We start from the raw sequence: 20,157 nt of genomic DNA on the forward strand, positions 1-20,157 counted from the left end.
TGCGACTGTTCAACATTTTAATTTCTGCAAATCTATCTTACTCCAATTTATATGCTGCTCCCAGATGTTACTGATTTACTAAACACCTTCACCAGGACAAAGTAGATACAAAAGTCTGCAGAAGACATCATCTGTTCAAACTAAGTGTGCAGTAAAGGCAAAATAGAACGAAGTAATCACTTTTCACATGTATTGCCGTGTAGACGTGGAATTCATTGTGACACAAGTAATTAAGTACTGCAATTTTTATTCATCTCATGTATTCCTGCAATTTACTCCAGAACAGCCACAATGTATGCAAAACCAGTTATGTATGGTTCACTCTACAAGTACAGGCTACATCCAACTTACGGACCAAATCTGAAAAGCCAAGAGAAGGGGCAGCTTGTTTGTATGATCCCTTCTACAGCTCCTGCAGTTCAGTCTGCCCAGAGAAAAAGTGTGTCCTGTGGTATTTTGCAACTTGCTACCACTGCTGCTTAGACAGTCATAAAAGGAACAAAATATTTATCAGAATAGTCCTGATTGCCCTTTTTTTCCTCTTCTCACCAACTGAGAGACTTCAGGAAACAAAAGCAAATTCCAGGCTTAAAGAGTTATTCATGATTACGACAGTATTTTTATCTACACATCTTAGGCAGACTGCAAACATTTTACATTTATGATGCATAACAAGCAACCTGTTTGGTTTTATTTCCAGTTCTCATTAAATACCCCAAACTTCCTATATACAAAAATCTATACATGAAAATTAACAGATAGCAAAACATAAAATAAACACGTTCCCCGTAGCCACCACATCTGTAATTTTTAATAAGTTATATAAATCAATCTTTATAGTCCATTGTAATTATTAATATCAAAAACCCACATCCAAACTACTTTTCTGATATATTAAAGAATAAAAAAAAATACCAAAAAGCATACAAAGCCAAAAGACAACAGTGAGATTCTTTGTATTGTAAGATTCTCTGTACAAAACACATAAGTGCTCTTTTCTGGACTGCATGCAAAATATACATCCTTGGCTTCTACAACCCATAATGAAATTAGAATTAAGAATAAACTGCACATGACTGAACTTCAAATGTGTAGAACTATTTCCAAATAAACAGTTCTTTTGGTCTCTTACAGAAGAAAAAGCTGTGAAAGTTTAACAGAAGGTTTCAAGAATTACTACTATCCCCCTACAAATAAGCATCAATAAGTAACAGAATTTATTTAACATGCAAAATCTTATTCTTAAGCTAGAATTCTAAAGCTTTACAACAGAACAAAAGAATGGCAATATTGGGCTCATAAGCTTTAGTATACTCATATAGTACATCACTAGGAAATGCTCTCTCAGTGCACTGATCATTAATAACTTGTACTGATTTGGAAAAAAAAAAATATCCCACCAGAGGCAAATAACAAGAAATTAATTGTATTTCCTGGGTTGGAAAACTGTGCACTCGTTTCAATATAGTGATTTTTAGGCATAAAACAAAACCAGCTACCACAAAACTACTAAATAAAAGCAGTGATCTCCAAAAGTACTACTATCAGATATTGTTCAAAATCAGGTGAAACATGGAAAAGCCAAGTAACCGAAAATTTACATCCTCCGAAAAGTTACAGACAAATGTCTGTAACAAGCAAAGTACTAACTGAAGTCTTGGACATGAGCCATTTTTAGGAGTATTCACTACAAAGCTATAACAGATGCTCAACTACATTCATGTAAGCATGTTTTAAAGCACTGTTAACCTTGCTTGCTCCAATTAAACCAACCAAAACTATTATGGGGGAAAAAAATTATATACCATAGTTTAGGAATCATTCCTCTCAAATTAAACAGAAAAAAATAATGTGAGAAAGTCAGAACTGCTTCATCAAAAGGATTATCTTGAAGACAATACTCAAGAGGGTAAAGCAGAAACTTAAAAGCAACTCAACATTGTAGCTGACAAGTGCAAGAATGAAACCCCCACCATGTTTCTCTATTGTCCAAGTACTTGTAAGTCACAATAAACTGATCAAGATATAAACCCAAAGAACCAGCTGTGTTTTTCTTTAAAAAAAAAAAAGTGCAATCGAAGAATCCATAACAGTTAAGAAATTAATTCTAGGGTTTTTATAACCATTTGAAAGGAACAACAAATACTGTTCTGTGCACTCTGTATTTTCACTAGTTGTCAACTAAGCCATGATACAGGCAGTGACTTCATGAACATTAGAGAGAAAAAAGGCCTTTTTAAAAATCTGGCTTAAAAAAAAGCCTCGGAGCCATTCTGCAATCACTCATGAAAGTTGTTACTCTTTTTTTTTTGCCACTGAATTCAGTGGGACTATGCTAGTGCATAGTTACCTCCAGAACTACAGATATATTGCAATTTCATGTAAAGCAGAATAAACTTACTGAATTCAATGATACTGCATTAGTTTAGGTAAGATTAGAGTAAGACCTCCCTATTTCAACCTGGTAAGACTTACTTAACAAAGCTACTTTAACATGTAATTTGCCTCCTCTAATAATAAAAATGCACATCCCACCTCTTGTATGGAACTATTTCTTACAAATTACAAAAAATAGGTTAGTCTTGAGGGAAAAAAAGGAAACTTAGGTTACGTATAGGAAGCAGCAGTGAGGTGGGAAATGGGACAAATAGCTGTATTTTAGCTGAACAGAACTGACACAGTAAAGCTGACGGACAACCTAAAAACTTGAAAGGGAATTGACCTATATTCCATTTATGAATTGTTTCTAAACGTTTCACAGCAGTAAGTTCACAACATTGTACAAAGCATAATTCAAAAGCAAAAAACATAGATATATTAAAAATACTCAAAATTTGCCCCAAATCAGACTTCATAAACATGTTTTTTTAAATACAACTGCAGACTTCTATAAATGATGTTGCATATTATACGGATTTAGTATTTGGTCCCGGTTTTCTTCATACTTTTGTATCATTTTCTGCATGTCATGGTCAGCTCCAATAACCTTGAAAAAAACAACATGAACATTAGAAATAGCTGACACCATAAAACATGGTCACTTTTGAGCAAAATAGAACAGGATTACTGCTGAAGCCAAACCAATATCCTCCTAGAGATCAGTCCAATTAGCTTTCTGTTCAGAATCTGGCATTCATTAAAAAGCTACGTCTGATCCTGTAACCACAAGGAACAGACCCTCGAATTCCACAGAAGAGATGGAAGACCAGACTTCACAGCTATCCATAGTGTATAGCATAACACATTTTTCTGAGGTTTTCCTTCTCCAAAGGTTATAAGAAAAGCAGATTTATTTACTTTTACCCCTAAATAACACACTAATATTTCAAGAGTACAATCCTCTATATGCTTAATTGGTTATAACTAAAATACTACTCACAAGCACTGGGCAGGAAACTTTAAACAGTGTATGTTTAATGAGCCACTCCTCGTAGAGCTGATGAATAGCTTCTAAATACTCCTACAAAAGAGGCATTCAAATAACATATATGCCCAGCGATGAAAAAAACATTGCAATTTTTATAAATTTGTTAAGTAGCTAAGAACTACATATAAAAGCCAGGATTGGATATTTCCACCAACAAAAAAGCATCAGGTTTCTGAGAAAAATTAATTCCCAGTGTAAGGTTTTACTCCACAAAGAACCTCAAAGACACAGCACTTACAGGAGCACAGGACACTCAGCTCCTTTTAAGATCAAGAACCACACTTCTCTCCCATAGGGACAATCTGGCTCAAGATTTTACAGAGGAAAATACGACAAAGAGAAGAACAAAAAGGGCAAGACTGCAAAGAATATGTATTGAAGGCACTTCCTGTGTCAATGCATTTTCCTAAAATTCCCAATTCACTTTCTCCTAACTGACTCAATTTCCTCTAAAAGCACTTCTGCCTGTCATCAATTATTAGGTTTTTTTTCCATGGAGACCACTTAACATTTTTCATTCATAATTGCTCCCTGCCACCCCTCAGTAGAGCTGTGAAGTAACACAATGTCTCTTCAAATCCATTATAGCAAGGATTTATTCTCCAAGGCAAAATTTCACATTGGCCCAAAATTTAGCTCTTTGCATATATCTTCACCTGACAATTGCTTCTACGGAACTGGCCAGCACTAGAGATACCTTTGCAGTATACAGGATGCCTTCTGTAACTACATCTATTTCTGGTTAGGCTTTCTTCAGCAGAAAATTTGTTTAATGAAGGGACATTCAGTAAACTGTGACACAGAAACTGACCATTCAATTCCTTCCATTTATTTTTAAGCAGATTCCCATGCTAACAATTTTCGAGAAGTTGCTTGTTTTCAGACACAGACACTTTTCATGCATAAACATCGTGGTAATAGCAGACAACACAAAGTGCCCACATAAATCTTCAGCACCTGTATGCACACGTATTTGTGCTTCAACTGGGTGCCTTTATGCTGCTTAATGACACAAAAGCAATTGCCTTTTTACATCTTAGAGAAGATTAACAGTTGATTAATACTCCACCTAAACAGCTAGCTATAGCACACTGATTACTAAAACGCTAAAGTTTTAGTTTGTAATGGAAACAGCTGCACCACATTTTGGCAATACACTCAGGATATGATTTCAGTATTTAGATTGGAATCATTATGTTTTTAAAGCTCATTGTAACCACATGTATTGAAGGAACTCCTTACCAGAGGAATGATCTTTTCCTCTTCTCTGCATCTTCTCTTTAACCTCTCAAAACAAACTTCAGGAGAAGTCTGCAGATAAACTGCCATAAGAAAAATTATTATGGTTATGTTCAAGGATCAGTTGTTAAAGCAAAGAACCTCACTTCACAAAACTGCAGGAGGAAAGAATCCTGACTTCAGTACCACCACTGAACCTCCGCTTTGGTGTTACTGTTAATCCATGAACCACCCACAAATTCATGCTGCCCAATGCTACACATTGCAACCACTATCATATTTGAATAATGTGATTATTTATGACCCAAGAAACAAGAATTATTTTTTCCAATAAGGACACCCACCCACAAACATGCCCCTCCAGATCCTATCAAAACTTTACCTATCAAATCAACTGAAACATCTGTGTTGTTCTGGATCCAGTCAAACCATTCAGTCAGGACAACATAATCCACTTCTGGCATTTTTCCACTGAACAAACACAAAAGTCATCACTCATTGAACAGCATGCACAGATCAACTCTAAACTCATATTTTTTTCACCTGCCTAGAATCACTCCAAATTTACTCCAGCATACATGAAATTAAAACAAGACCAATATTATGCCCACACAAATTCAAGGTCTCATAAAGCACTGTTTATACAACAGAAAGACCAAATCCTTTTTTTTTTTTTTTTAAAGTACTTATAACACAAACAGTAACAACAAATTAGTGTCAATGGTATTTATTGCTCAGGTTCTTTATTTCAGGATCATTTCGAATTTACCTAAACTAGTGCAGCACATGTCACCAAAAAGGCTTGATTGAGCAGCACTGACAATTCCTTACAGAAGCCATACTAAAGAGAATTGAAAAAATAATGGTACCATGTTAATAAAATGTACTCCCACTGTAAGAAATATCTGTGGAAAGAGTACTGAAATATTCAACACACTTAATTTGAACTTTGTATTCAGAGAGCATAGACAATATTGGAGACAACTGTCCCAAAGTTCTGTCAGTAAGAATAATAAAATATCAAACAACTCAGGTAAAAGGAAGTTACAGATGACACATTAAGAATCACATATTACGTTTTTTACTAGTACTGGAATTTTCACCTATTTCCATATTCCTAAGCAGTCAAATATTACTAGTTTTACATTATTCTGTCTTCAAAATTGGTGACAGTAACACATACTCCGCACTCTTTCCTAAATGCCTCTGCAATATAAAAAAAAGAGATGTGGCTGAGAGGCTCCTGTCCTGTCCAGCGAAATGATTAAGACCAGTTGCAACATTTTAAATAGTGATGAAGAGAAAGATTCCACAGATTTCCCAACCATCCTGGCAACATGCTTTGATCACAGGCAAAGACAAATAACAATAATCCAGAAAGATATTTCCATTTAAGTATGCAGAAAAGCAAAACCAATATTCCTACCACCTCCCTTCTTTATCTGCTGTCCAGCTGAATATCTTGCCTCCCAAAGCACCTAAGAAATGGGATATCACAACTCACTGCTGTTCTTCTAACGTATCAATCAGTACATGTGCCATAAAAGGCACTAAAGGGTGTTTTCATCTCCAAAGTTTGCTGACATTTGCTCCTGCCAAGTGAAGTTAAACATGAATGGAATGAGCTTTATATCATAAATAACTATGAATTCAAATGGGAATCGCTAGTGCTTACCCTGTAACATATAATGCATACTCACGTGCACACATTTAAAATTCTTCTACAGTTTTACACCTAACATGAGCATGTCTCTCAGTGCTAAACTCAGCTGTGCAACGGCAGTGAGACGTCGGACACTCGTGCGTATCTGTGCATGCCAGAGAAGCTCACAGCAACTGCTCACAATTTAAGCTTTCCATCATCGCCGTAAATCTTACTCTATTTCTCTGGGAAAAACCCTGCAAAGCCAAAACGCAGTTACTGAGTGACACCAGATCAAAGAAGAGCTGGTATTCCTGATATTCCCATAGCTCTTCAGCCCTTGCCTTAAATTAATCATGCTCCTAAAGAAGAGGAGCTTGTGTGGACTAGAGATAAGAAGGGATTCTTCTCCATCTTTAAGACTGGGACCCAAAGCAACATCTTCTCTTAAAGAAAGCAGAAAATAACCTCTGCTCTTTGCAGCATGTTTACCCCATTCACTCCAAGTCTCGTTTTGAATAAAAAGGGTCTATGACATTTTTACATACTTTCAATGGGAACATGCCTTCCATGCAGCTTATTTAAGAAGCCCTTTACTGAAGATACCTGTTGAATAGCTGGAGCCTGAGGGGGTTTTTGATAAAATTTTGAGCAAAATTTAAAGATATGTCAGGTCAGTTTTGTTTTCCAGACCTTCCATCAGACAGGCACTATGCAATGTTGGCAAAGGGCACCCTCCTCTGTGTTCTCTGCACGAGTTTTACATGTTGACTAACCCACAAAAGGAAAGAAAAAGCCCCTGGAAGAATACAAAGGCATTCTCCTTTGCAAAGTCCGTTTAGTTACAGAATGTTTTTTCACATTTTCATGCAGCAGTTGAACAAAAAAAACCACAGCATGGGAAGCAATCATAGTAAGTCATAAGGCCTTTCCCCTGACACAAGGCACTATTATCCTTCTACACAAAAGTATCAAGTGTATATAGTTTGTATTGTTCCTCTGATGGCTGAGGCACTGTCTTCCAATTTTTAGGCCTTAAGATATTCACAGCCTTTTTGTAACTAATTATTCTTTTGTTATTATAGTCTTCCAATTTCAATAACTCAGAATTTTTGTGTTTGCACCCAGTATGTCCACAGGTGACAAGTATATTCTCCCAACTTTTCTACACAAATACGTCAAGCTGTTTCTGTCCCTTTAAACAGGCTCTCCATTCTTTTGATCATGCCAATATCCAGCTTCACACCTGTTTCAGTTTTAGTTCATAGATCATGAACAAGCAGTTCAGAGTGTAAAAAGTAATGCTGAAAAGCTCTCATAAAAGCTGTGTACAAGAGCACCAATATTTCCATGTCCCTCCTAGAAGCCCTTTGCCAGATACTTCCAACAGTCACATTTACTCTTCTGTGGGCTACACAATACTAAAGCTACTCTGTGATCAACTTTCATTTACCTGTTAATATATAAAAAGAAATATACTTCCGCTTCTCTACTATATTTTGTCTTACAGTTGAAATGTCTGTTGTCGGTTCAATTGAATGACAGGATTTGTTTGCATACTGTCACCCTTTGTACCAAAGCATCAGTCCAGAGGCTGATCCACCATGAGTAACCTCCTGCCCTATACACCTCCTTTCAACATCTCCCTTCAATGGGATTTCCTATCTCATTACACCACCAACTTCTGCATTCATGAAAGTCTCCCCAAACCTCCTTGATAAATACGTAACTTCAGATTGATGAGAATGCTTTTGTTTGGAGGTAGATGGAGAAGTGTTAGAAAACACAATTACTAGATTAGTCTAACATAATGTGTTGTTGCTCACTGACTTTACATTTTCATCCAAAGTTTTTATTATTCTTTACTTCATCATTTGTTCTGAAGTTGTGCTAAATACTGAGGCAGATGAACAAACCTGCAGTTACTAAGTGACTTTCCCTACCCCCTAATATGGGCTCTACAGTAGTTATTTTAAGCTACAGGGGTACTGCCTCTACCTTACAAAACCTTTTCCTTGTAACATTTCCCATGTTTTCAGAATTCTGAAATAGACTTCTACTGTAGTTGTGGTTACTACTGTTTCTATGCTCCCATTATCATCCTGTCTTTCCTGTAAACAGAAGCATTAGTTTTTGAGACAAGTCTCGACAATCTTTGAAGAACTACAAGATGTAAGGACAGGGCAGCAATCAAACAATATGGAGTAAAGCTACGGAACTGCTTGCCACATGATGTCCTGGAAACTAAAGGTTTACACAGGCTTAGGGGGAAATTGGACAGTTTCATGGAAAATAAATTCCCTATGGGTTACTAAATACAGAGAAACCACTGCTGAATGAGGAAGTCCTGAAACTGTACATTGATATACTCAGAAATTACCATATATGCTTACCCTGTTCTTACACTCTTTTCAAGTACTTTTGACCACCACTGGAGACAGGGCATACGGGAGGACAGATTTACTTTTTTTTTTTTTTAATGTGACTCAAACAGCTATTTTAATGTGGCCCAAATTTTTCCTTGTTTTATTTATAATCCTTTCACACACCTTTATATCATATTTTGGTTTGCTATTAGTAACATCAGCTGGCTTCTGGCTTGCTGTAACAAAACAAAGCATTCTGTCCAACATTAAAAAGTGCTGAAGCCACGAGACATCTTAGATGCCCTTAAAAATGTTATTACAAAATTAATACATAGAGTTGACACAAGCAGACTTAGCCTCATAGCAACAAAGTTCCCAGTCTTTGGGACAAAATCACCTCGTCTACAATGAAAAAAAGCAAGTACTTAAAAACGAGAAAGACATTCCAGTACATTTCCATTGTATACAAATGTCTCTTTCTGTTTGTCTCATATCTTACTGTGTTTCTCTCAGCTTTTAAAGCGGTTCCAGTAACAGACTCGCAGCTTACGTAGCATGGATGCCATCTGGTGGCACACAGCCCTTCTCCCTGCAGACGAGCAAAAAACTGGTTTTGTCCCTTAAGACCACTGAAATATCCATTAAAATAACAATCTGTTACATACACTTCTCAATATAAGGTCAGCATCCTCAGCAAAACAAACAAACAAATATCATGCGCTATTTTTGTTAGCATGGGATGGATGAACTATCCATCACCCAGATAATGCATCCTTTTTCTGTTTCAGGCTACAATCTTATCCCCCTCCCCGAACAAAATAGCCTGTGTTAAGCCCGACTGCTCTACCCCTGGCCCAAGCACAATTGGGGATGGGGACCTGATTCAGAACGTGACATTTACAGACAAACAGCTCTTGTTCTTTCCCTACTCACCAGCCTACCAAGGTCTGCAGTCTATTTTGATCCTACGAATCCCCACTCTGAGCGATAGCACATGACTCCAGTTCCTGCTTGCAAGCAATGCTAATCCTGGATGCTAGGCTGGATAACACCTTCTAGCTCTCTCCCTCCTACAGTGTCATTCTTTATACTCTCATGGTTTTTTTTACCTGTTCAGAATGTGTTTGCTTTAAGACTTTTGTATTCAGCTGGAGAGCAGATAACTTCAATAAATCGGTGTTGTAAATATACAGGAGTACTTCTGAAAAAGGCTCTCGCCTGGCCCATGTCCCACGGGTTTCATTCTACCCATGGCCAGCATGTCCCATACAAGACACACTGCCACTCCCACACAGAACTGACACATTTCACAGACCATTTAGATGCAAATTACCAAACAAATCATTGGTCGATTTTTTTTTAATCTAATTAAGTCAAGAAAGTAAAGTAAAAAAACATATACCATACCTTCGATACAAATTTTCTACAAAAATGTATTTTGCACTGTGAATTGATCGCTCCATCATTCTTGTGGGGGAAATCTACAAAATAAAACATGACAATCACTGACTAGTTTACATTTTTCAGCACAATTTTCTTCTTTTCATGCTTATATTGCATATCATGTCCTTTACATTATGAAATACCTAACATTTTCCGTTCTTCCAGATTTTGTGATAAGCAGATTTACTGAGAGGGCGGCAACCACAAAAAACAAGTATTCTTCACCTTATGTATGGTCACTACGTTATTAAACACCAACAGAACTAAACTGTTATTTATACACAAGTTTCAAAGGTAACAGCAAAAGCATTCAGCTGAGCAGCTGAAGTTCACCAGAGGGACAAAAAAGCAGCTGTCTACTTAGGATGTGCAGAGCAACAGGAACTATTGCTACCTGAAATGTTGGCACTTTCAGGTGTGTTACTGTGCCAACAGCACAGGCCTAACATCAGAAAAACTCGAACAAGAAAACAGAACTTTTTAAAGAAATAATTACAACTGACAAAGTACTGGCCCCAGCCAGCACTTCATTTTGGAGGAGAGAGATTCTCCGACACTCTCTGGCCACCGCAGAACAAGGCAGCCCTGGCAGAGCTCTTCCCAACCAGGTATTCTGCACGTTAATGACCACAGAAGCAACAATTGTTCCAGCATTAGGCTCAAATGGCAAATGACAGCAAAGCTCAGACTGAAACACAGGGCAATCTTCAGGAGTTTCTGAATGGGCTTTTTCTGCAATGGGAGATTTCTATCATCCTGGAAAAACACCTCTTCCGAAGAGCTAATGATTGTATGTGCAGGATCACTGTCATATGTGGTACTTCTGAAAGCTTGCCCTCACACAAACTCAGAAGACAATACAAGAGCAATCATTAAGATACAAGTGTGTTCCACCTAAGATCTGATCTGGTGATCAGGGAACGGAAGACTTAGCACAGAAGGTATCAAAAGGTGTTTGACGGAAAGAGAAATTAGTGGATCTGATGAAAAACATAGAATGTGTGAACTGAGAAAGAAAAACATGTAAGAAAAAAAGGATGCAAAACATCTGAAAAGAAGCAACAGAAAATTTTAGTGCAAGTATTTTGGATAAACACAAGAAGCAATGGCTACATTTGTGCTAAACAGCATGGAACAGTAGAATGAATGCCAACAGTATCTTTTAAGATTATCTCATGTTTGCCAAAGGTTTGAAATAGCCACATTTACATAGAGATCAATTACAGAGAAGTCACCGATATGCAACGATGCTGAGATTACGTGCAAGTCTAGCTCATAAGGATGGGCAAAAGAAAGCAGTACAAGTTTTGGGAAGTAAAAGTTCTGAGCAGGTAGGAAGCAGATGTTTCGCCTCTCCTGGAGCACGTGTTGAGCAAATCAACAACGTCTCTGCATCATAAAAATTCATACTCACTGCAAGAACAAAGAAAGAACGCAAATAGCATCTTAACTTTTAGATACGAGGTTTAAAGTATTTATTACTCATAACCACATCTAATTCTTTTTTAAATTAAAATAAAAACACGTTTATTTACCATTGGTCTGGTATGCTGCTCCAGCATTGTAAGCTGTATGTAAGTCTGTAACGTTATGCCCCATCTTGATGCATCTTGGTACATTAAGCCCTGCGGTTAGAGATGGAAGCCAGACAGACATTTCTGTTAGCTCAAACAGCAAAAAAAGTGAAGTTGGGTATTTCTTAAGCTTTTGCACTAAAACAGAATTGCTAAAAGAAGTGCACTAAAACAGCTGACACCAGGTTTGACAAGAATTAAATGATCATTTGTTCTTCACAATGCAGATATAAGAATTACAGTCCTGGTCCACACAGACACTGAGCAGGGCACTTGGAGCGCTCGCTGAAGTCAACAGGAGTTAGTTACAGCTCATTTGAGACAGTTCAAATATGTTTATTAATTAAAATAATATATCTGCTACACTATTTTTGTGCACTGACAGACTCTCAGTATACCTAGCCCACCCAGAAATGTGTACAGGGTTCCAGTAAGTAGGTTCTGGACCTCAGAAAAGGTGTTTTTTAACAGAGACAACTGTTCTTCCCAAAGGATCCTCAAAGCAGTTCTCAGATCTTCCACACTCTCCTGCAATTCCCCCCTCACACCCACTTAAAAGCAACAGTCTATCCTGCAAAGCAGAGATCTGACCTGAAATAAAATGTCATTCAGTGCCTATCTGCTGAGGTGACAAGCTTTAAGACAGCAGCATGGCTTCCGTGCACAGATCTGACCTCCTTTTCTCCCTGCCCAAGATCAGAATGAGAAAGCATTCTGAAGTGCACAGATTGCCGGGATGATGTGTGACACAGCCAAGCACACCCCATCCCTTTACTACTGATAAGGAAGTAAAGCATTGGCAACTCCTAGTAGGGGGAATTTACTTTTCCAGAGGACCTACACTGGCAGTAACGGCATCAAATACCTGGCTGGGCACGTGTGGTTTGGGGTGTACCCACGCTGCAAATTCCACGGCAGCCTGAGCACAGATCCCCATTCGAGCCAGCAGATCTTTGCAATGCAGGTGACAACACAGGCAGGGACACTGACACCAGCCACCACTGCCACCAGCCCGGTGAAGCCTGGTGCAGGTGCAGTCACAGCCCTCACTGCTGCCTCCCAGCACGGCTGTGACAAAGGGACACACTTGTGGGGAACGGTTACAAGAAGCAATGCCTACCCAAAACACAACAGAAGCTCTCGGCACCTCACAGGACTAAATTTTCCATATCTTCAGCAGTCAAACATTAGCTGACCAGATCCACCACTCACTTTCTGAGTGACATTCTTCCCTTCTTTGCAATAGGTACAAGTAGATATAGAAACAACTGTCACACTCGGGGCTTACCTTTCTGTGAATTGCTTTAGCTCGTACCCAATAAAAGAACCAGTCCTTGCCAAAACCACATTTTATATGCAATGTTTCTATTATATGCATGTCTTAATCACAGTAAAGTATCTTCTGCATCACAGAGCTGTATTTTTTGCTGTATGAGACTATGACCACACCTTTTGTAACAGTTTTGCTGTCTGGTATGAAGTCCTCATGCCTGTCTTTCTAAAACAACAGTAACTGTAATTGTAGAATTAATTTCTGCCACTTACCAGGATATTATGACCACGAACGTTCCTCCACTTAGTCACTGGTTCTGTCAAAACCTTGTTAAAAAGAATTACTCCATGTTAAACATGGGTTAGATTCAAAACACTTAATTCGACCCTACAAGTCTACAACTATTTTTAATGAATACTCATTCAGTAAGTGAGAATATTCAGGACTTGTATTGGAAAGCTCGATCCTCTTCAAAAAACAACACTAAATTCTGTAATGCAAATGGTAATCATGAACACTGTTAAAAAATAAAGAAATATAATTATACAACATCTTTTTAGCATGTTTAAACAGCCAAAATAAAACACTGAATCAATTACTTAATGGGCCTGGATATAATTTCACTTTTTTGGGTCAAAATCAGTATGATGCAAGGGAAAGAATGGCTTAGCTGAGTACTGACTGCATATCAATGACCTGCGCGTTCCCTCACAAATTAATTTCCTAGAGAGCAATACTTGTCTGCAAAGGAACACAGGATCAGAATGTTATCATATTACTTTTCATTTTGGTTTTGTGATCTAACAAACAAAATGTATTCAAAACTTTCACAAAATTAATCAGAAAAGCTGCTACCCTGAATACATAAAAATCACAGGAGACTTATCTGGTTCAAACAGGGTCTAAAACTCCAACAATACTGTAGAGCCAGGCCAAATCAAATCTGATAAGCCTGGGAAGTTAACTAGCGTTTTAAAAAATGTTGCACTATATGCAAATTAAAGTTTGCTGTCCTTTGGGTTAATAGTTATTTAGTCCATATGGATCATTCCTGGAGGATCATATCCTCCAAATAACATCTGGTTACCCAGCATTTCTATGAGGAATCCTACGACTTAGCAAATGCGTTCCCAGGTCCTAATATCTGATGTACACAAAAGCAATTGTGACATGAAATAGCAAACAAGCCCAAACATGCCCAACCCACGTGGGCTGCTGCTACTTTATAGAGATGCAAACTCTAATCCACAGGTTTGAGTGACAGTTTAGCATCCAGTGCTAGTGCTATATTATGTATGATCTAAATTTCTCTTCTACGATTTGACTGTAAATGGTTGGGGGAAGAGAAGGTACAATGTATGCTCTAGTAAGTGCACTGGCTCACAACCTGCTGCTCCTTTCTCATTAGCTTAAGAAAGGACAACACTTCTAACTTAACTGTCAATTTTTGTCAAGACAAGCAAATACGTACATCCAGTACCTCAATGCTGGTAGTTTGCGCAAAGTAATCCAGGCATGTCGTTTTTCCACTTGCAATGTTCCCCTCGATACATATCTGATGAAAAACAGTATCGGCTTTTAAACAGCACGCTATTGCATAGCGATATGTAAACGGCATATGTAAAAATACACTCTTTCCATATGAAGCATACCGTTTCCTTACAATGTAAATAGATCATTTTACAGGAAGACCTTGGGGATCAGTTTGGATGTGGTGACTCCCCGCAGACAACCACTTTTTCCCTCCCTGACACACATCCATCCACACATCCATACCAACAGTCTCTTCCCCAGGCGAGGGGCAGCCCCGTTCCTGCCTGTGCCCACACGGCGCTGCCCACTTCAGCTCGTCCTCAGAGCTTCTGCTTACCTTTCAACTTCAAATAAATGCCAACTGAAATAATAATTTCAGTATCCATTAAAGAGATTGCTTAAACCTTAAGATGCATTAATTTTTTTTATTTTTAGAAACCTGCCCAATTAAAATAAACTAAGGGAATTTTGTTTCAGCTGTCTTAAAATAAATTACAGCTTAAGTAATTAGATTCCAAATACAAAAAAAAAAAAAATCCTTCATAGGTAGGGCTGTCTGTGGCAACTGCAACGCTACACAGGTAATACTGACCCCAAACCGAGTCCTGTCCCTACACAATACCAGGCGTTTGCACGAATCCCTCACAGCTTTACTGCCATTTACACAACTGGGTAAGCGTAAGTTTGCACCAAGTAGGAGCCAGTAATGGACCCACCACCTGGACACCCCTCAGTAAAACAGCCACATCCAATGGTTGTAAATACAGAAATGCTCAGATTATGTTAAAATGTCACACCTTTTACATAGTTTTCCAAACAAAATGCAAATACTTACAACCGTTTTTCTATCATCTTCTTTTACCAGATGTTTATCTAGAATGGAAATAAACAGCAGTTAAAACCAAGGAGGTCTTCATAATGTCCAGTTATACTGAGCTTCTTAATGTGAGCCCCTCCATGAAGTTCTTAGGTTGTCTATTGCTTAATACGAATATTTGCTAAGTTATCAGTCTTTAAGGTCTTAGGTAATCATTGGGTCACGTAACAGACATGTTGTGGCATATGCTGACGCGGTTTTGGCTTTGGTTCTCCATGGTTCTTGACACTACAGAGTCAGACGGTGAGTGCCTACACTCCTTCGGCAGATTTCTGCTACACTTGCTGCTCTCAGTTTCCACCAGGAGAAAAAATGAACGTTGGGAAGCGCAGTTACTGTGTGATGCCTTCACAGGCCTAGCTACAAGGCAGCTCCAACGCAAGCAGTTCAGATGCCTTACATCTCAAACCTGCCTGCAGCACACTTCCGTAAGCAATGCCAGGATTACCACACCCTTAACAAAACAAAGCAAAATAAAAGGCCCTTTCGGTAGCCCAGCACGGCCAGTGAGTGGACACAAAGACTATAAGGACCACAACGTACAAGCAACGGGAAGCAGCAGGTTTGCTCCGTTGTGAGGGGCTGGGGGGCTCCTCACACCGGGGCTGCCGCAGCTTTAAACAGAACCGAGCGACGGCCCGCGCCGCCCCCGGAACGCGTCGGGGGCGGGCAGCCGCCTCGCCTCCCAGCGGGCCCCCGCCGCCCCCGCACTTACAGCCGCCAGCGCCGCTCGGGCCGGGCCGGGAGCGCAGCGCCACGCCGCCCGCCGAGGAGCCCGCGGCCGCTCCGCCCGCCGGGCCCCGCCGGCCCCGGGCCCCGCGCAGCGCCGCGGGCCGCGCCCAGGCCGCCCCCAGCCGCCACATGGCCCATCCCGCCGCCCCGCCCACTTCCGGCCGCGACGGCCGCGCTTCCGCTGGCGGGGCGGGGCCGCGGCCGTTGCGGCGGGGCCGGGGCCGGGGCCGGGGCCGGCTGAGGGGAGCGGCGGCGCCCGCGCCGGCCATGGCGCTGGACAGCGGCTTCGCCAGCTCGGCGCGGGGCGCCGTGAAGATCGCCCGCACGGTGCGGCCCGGGGGCGGCGGGGCGGCCCGGGCGGGGGCGGGGGCGGCGGCGCTGACCCCGTTCCGCTGTGTCCCGCAGGTGGTGGCGTTTGTAACGTTCCTGTGCTTCGTGGCCTCCCGCGCACACGAGGCGTACTCGGCGCTGGCCGCCCTGGAGGTGGCGGTCACCGCGCTGTTCTTCGTGCTGTACCTGCTGCAGCTGGACAAGAAGCTGGGCTGGCTGTGCTGGCCCCTGGCCGTGAGTATGCGCCCGGGTGACGGGATGGCACCCGTTTTGTGATGGGCGTTCAGAGGGGTTATTGCCAACCGGTTTGGCTGTTGCTATAAAGAAAAAAACCACCACTATTGCATCTTTTTGAAGCAGTTTTTCCTAACAGAGCGTACTTCTGCTTCGGTTTCCGACCAGCTGGCCTGTGTCCCGTGACAGTCCCTCGTGTGAGGAGCACCGTTTGCTTAACTTGATCAAGCTGCACTTCCCATCTTTCTCATCAGAAATTAAACACACGCTTTCACTTAAATATTAATTCATGAGTTCTCCTCTTACCTCCCTTTTCAAAAAGTTATTTCCTGCTTTAGTCTGCCAGGCGCAGCCAAGTTGCACAAGTTTGACTGGAAAAAAAAAGAAAAAGTAAAATGAGGAAGTTTTATCACAAACGCTCTTTTTAAACATCAAACCACTGGGTGTCACTATGGAGCCTACGTGGATATTAGCGAAATTCCACTTTCATAGCCAACCAGCAATTTTCAGCGATTCACAGAATATTGGGGACTATTCACATTCTTCTTCGGGCTTGTATTTCAGAATAAATATTTTGCTCCGCTTGGCTGTTTCAGGATTTGTTCAACTCGGTGATTGCCGCCTTGTTCCTCCTCGTTGTGTGCCTGTTTGCCGTAACAATCAAGACCAACAAAGGGACACTGACCGGAGGAGTAAGTAGGAACATTATGAACGAATTTCGGTTCTTAAAGTACGGGTGATTTGAACCCCTTGGTGTGCTCACATTGTGGTAAGACCATGAAAATAACTCTTGTCATGGAAGAACATACTCAGCAGTCACAAACAAAAGTGAATACATGTTCACTGTATCTCACTAAAAAATAAACAAAACGCAAATCACTAGTAATTTAAAGATATTGGTAGACGTAGGAATTGCTATAGACAAGTAGCAACAGTGAAAACGCCTGGAGTTCAACTCATTTAACTAACCTGCATTTGCTTCCATAGCTTGAAATCCCAGGTGGGAGAATCCATAGTTCTTTTAGGACTATCCAAGTTTGGTGACAGTATTTAAGAAGAAATGCCTATGATTCTGCTAAACGGAGATGAAACTTTTTAACAAATATGTTGGTACTTCCCTCCTGACAAACATATATTTTTTTTTGACAAATTACGATAGTTAAAGAGATTTTTTTTTTCATACTAAGAATGTAAAGTTTTTTGTGTACTTAAGATCAAACCAGTTTAGTAATCTAAGCAACTGGCATTTGAAATTCAAACTAAAACTAATATAACTAATATTAATAAACCATAAGGTGGGGGGGAAACTCAGTTTTGAAAGTATTCCAGGCTCCTGAAATACAGGATAAGCTAAAATGTGACAACCAACCAAAAGAAACACAGAACTTGCCACAGGAGAAGTGCCCGGGAGATGCAAAGCTGTTGTCTTTGCTGGTGCTAGCAATGACAACCTCAGCAAAAAGGAGACTTTCTCATGAAGTGACTGGCTATGCTAGAATATAATTTACATTATCTGTCGTGAATTAAATAGAAATCAAAGTTGGATGCAGGAGACTAAGTATGTAGCTTGGAAAACAAGTTTAGGCAGAACGTAGGAGATCTTCAAAGCTGGGAGAACCAGCGTTGCCCCAGGCCTGTCCTCCCAGGACACAGAGCGCCTGGAACTGCGCTCTGCTGAGCCGCTGCCGTAGCATCACTCCCGCTGATGAGCTGATTCCATTTTAATACATGCTTGCATCCAAAACATTGCACGTGTGTGGGACCGGGCTGAAGGGCAACAGCTGAGCCAGTTAACTCAGGTGCTGTTCTGCAAACATGTTTTTCCTGTTGCCTGCCTGAAGTTGTATGTTTTTAAAATACTTCACATGCCTTTTCTTCAATTTGGAATATGTTTTCTGTTCAGAGCTTCAGAGGAGAGGAGCACTATATTTTTCTTGCTCGGCTTGTTTCTACAAATGCTGTCTTTTTTCTGAGGCAGTACTATTAATTAGGCAGTCCCTAAAGAGACAGGAGGGTCTTCATTTAGGATTAAAGCATTGTCTGGCATAATGCAGCATTAATTAGCTCAGATTGCAAGGAGAACACATCATCTCCAAGGCTTCAGACAAACATCAAACAAAGCCAGGGTGTACACTGCTCTATGAAAGGCTGATGGGATTTAAATACAGATGTTACTGAATTTATCAGCTGTCTCACATCACACATATATTTAGAAGGCCAGAACCAACTTGGGAAGATATGTTTACTGCTTCTTTGAGGAACGATAGATGAATCGCTACAGTAAAAGAGAGAGATTCTATGGAGGAACTAACATTATCATTATTTTTGTAGGTGTTTGGTCTTGTATTGCTTGTTCTCTGTGTTCTCGACGCGGTTATTCTTTTCCAGAAGATTAGCTTTGGTGAACCAAGAGGAAGTAATACTCCTGCGAAATAAATTTACATTTTAGCAAAAGAATGATTTCTCCATTGCTTATTGTTTTACTGTTCTCTTTAAAAGAATTTGAATTTCTCGTGCATTTATGTACATTTTTGAAAGTATCGTTCCTAAGTTTTCTTGCATTTACAAATGTAGTTTCAGTGTTGCAATTTCACCAGTATAAGCTTCTCAGAAAATTACCTTGTTTTTCTAAATTTAATTACATTTTCAGCTGTTGGAAAGTTAATTTCATTATTGTTGGTTTTCTGTAATAAAAAGAAAATACAAATGGGTCTAAGTGCATTATTTATTTATTTATTAAGTGTACTTAAAGTAAAAATTTAATGTACCAGTAAACATCTGTAGGAACAGGGGGGTTTAATTTTTTTTCCCCCACCCTTCCTTGTGTTCCTCATTCCACACATCAGCCTCCGGGCTGATGACTGTGTCGTGCCATGTGAACGCATTATTGCCGAGGCATTTTGATCCCTGAATTTTCATTTTTACGTTCAGAATAGTGCTGAAAATAACCACGTGCCTCCCGAGTGGAATGCAATCACCACTGTACTGCAGTGCGATTCACACAGTAGATAAAATCAAGTTATCGTTAGAAGCCAGATGAAGTGTCTGAGGTTCGGTGCCTTCGCGGTTGCTCCGGTTGTCCGAGCGGCACAGCGAGCAGCCCGCCGGGGAACGGCGTTTCGAGGCAGATCCGGCGCAAGGGACCGAAGTGAACACGTGAAGGGTCCCCCGACCGGGAGCGGCCACCGCCGGCTGCCCCCCGGCTCCGCCGGGCCCCGCAGCGGGAGCGGAGCCGGCCTGGCGCCCCGGGGGCTGCCCTGCGGGACCCTGCGGGACCCTGCGGGACCCTCCGGGACCGCCGGCAGCACCGGGCTCGGGGCGGGGGACGGGCCCCGGCGGAGCCGCCCCGAGCGCTCGGCCGCCACCCCCCAGATTTTGGGATGCTGAAACTTTTTTTCACGTTTCCGCAGTGTCACGATTTCCGCTTCCCTCCTTCAAAAAAAAAAAAAAAAAAAAAAAAAAACAAACCACCACCACCGCACGGCGC

General features: G+C 40.6%; 2 protein-coding genes across 4 annotated transcripts; one reads left to right on the forward strand and one right to left on the reverse strand.

Annotated features, from left to right (window-relative positions):
- Nucleotides 1-211: 211 nt before the first annotated feature.
- Nucleotides 212-16,237, reverse strand: TK2 (thymidine kinase 2). Of its 3 annotated transcripts, XM_065640947.1 has the most exons (10): nucleotides 16,090-16,237; nucleotides 15,333-15,370; nucleotides 14,445-14,519; nucleotides 13,237-13,290; nucleotides 11,653-11,742; nucleotides 10,082-10,155; nucleotides 5,049-5,137; nucleotides 4,670-4,749; nucleotides 3,380-3,460; nucleotides 214-2,986 (listed from the first exon to the last, which is right to left on the reverse strand). In XM_065640947.1, the coding sequence occupies exons 1-10, from the start codon at nucleotides 16,235-16,237 to the stop codon at nucleotides 2,888-2,890; spliced, it is 828 nt and encodes a 275-aa protein (XP_065497019.1). In that variant the 3' UTR covers nucleotides 214-2,887. The 3 variants fall into 3 exon arrangements, with proteins under 3 accessions (XP_065497020.1, XP_065497019.1, XP_065497021.1); XM_065640948.1 differs by lacking the exon at nucleotides 3,380-3,460 and having other exon boundaries at nucleotides 212-2,986; XM_065640949.1 differs by lacking the exons at nucleotides 15,333-15,370; nucleotides 16,090-16,237 and having other exon boundaries at nucleotides 215-2,986; nucleotides 14,436-14,448.
- Nucleotides 16,238-16,313: 76 nt separating this feature from the next.
- CKLF (chemokine like factor) lies at nucleotides 16,314-19,381 on the forward strand. The gene is made up of 4 exons (XM_065641072.1): nucleotides 16,314-16,433; nucleotides 16,512-16,670; nucleotides 17,267-17,362; nucleotides 19,002-19,381. Exons 1-4 carry the CDS (start codon nucleotides 16,374-16,376, stop codon nucleotides 19,104-19,106), a joined length of 420 nt encoding a protein of 139 aa, XP_065497144.1. The 5' UTR covers nucleotides 16,314-16,373; the 3' UTR covers nucleotides 19,107-19,381.
- The last annotated feature ends 776 nt before the right edge of the window (nucleotides 19,382-20,157 follow it).

Source organism: Caloenas nicobarica, chromosome 9 (genome assembly GCF_036013445.1).
Source record: "Caloenas nicobarica isolate bCalNic1 chromosome 9, bCalNic1.hap1, whole genome shotgun sequence".
NCBI classification, from domain to species: Eukaryota; Metazoa; Chordata; class Aves; order Columbiformes; family Columbidae; genus Caloenas; species Caloenas nicobarica.

Bases quoted from the DNA above. Each gene is read 5' to 3' on its own strand.
- TK2 (XM_065640947.1), bottom strand. From the start codon at position 16,237: ATGTGGCGGCTGGGGGCGGCCTGGGCGCGGCCCGCGGCGCTGCGCGGG. The intron at 14,520-15,332 runs GTAAGTATTTGC...GTTTTTCATCAG, and splicing joins AAGATGATAGAAAAACGGTT to ATATGTATCGAGGGGAACAT. The intron at 5,138-10,081 runs GTATGGTATATG...GTGTTTGTTCAG, and splicing joins GTAGAAAATTTGTATCGAAG to TGGAAAAATGCCAGAAGTGG.
- CKLF (XM_065641072.1), top strand. From the start codon at position 16,374: ATGGCGCTGGACAGCGGCTTCGCCAGCTCGGCGCGGGGCGCCGTGAAG. The intron at 16,671-17,266 runs GTGAGTATGCGC...TGGCTGTTTCAG, and splicing joins GGCTGTGCTGGCCCCTGGCC to GATTTGTTCAACTCGGTGAT. The intron at 17,363-19,001 runs GTAAGTAGGAAC...TTATTTTTGTAG, and splicing joins AAGGGACACTGACCGGAGGA to GTGTTTGGTCTTGTATTGCT.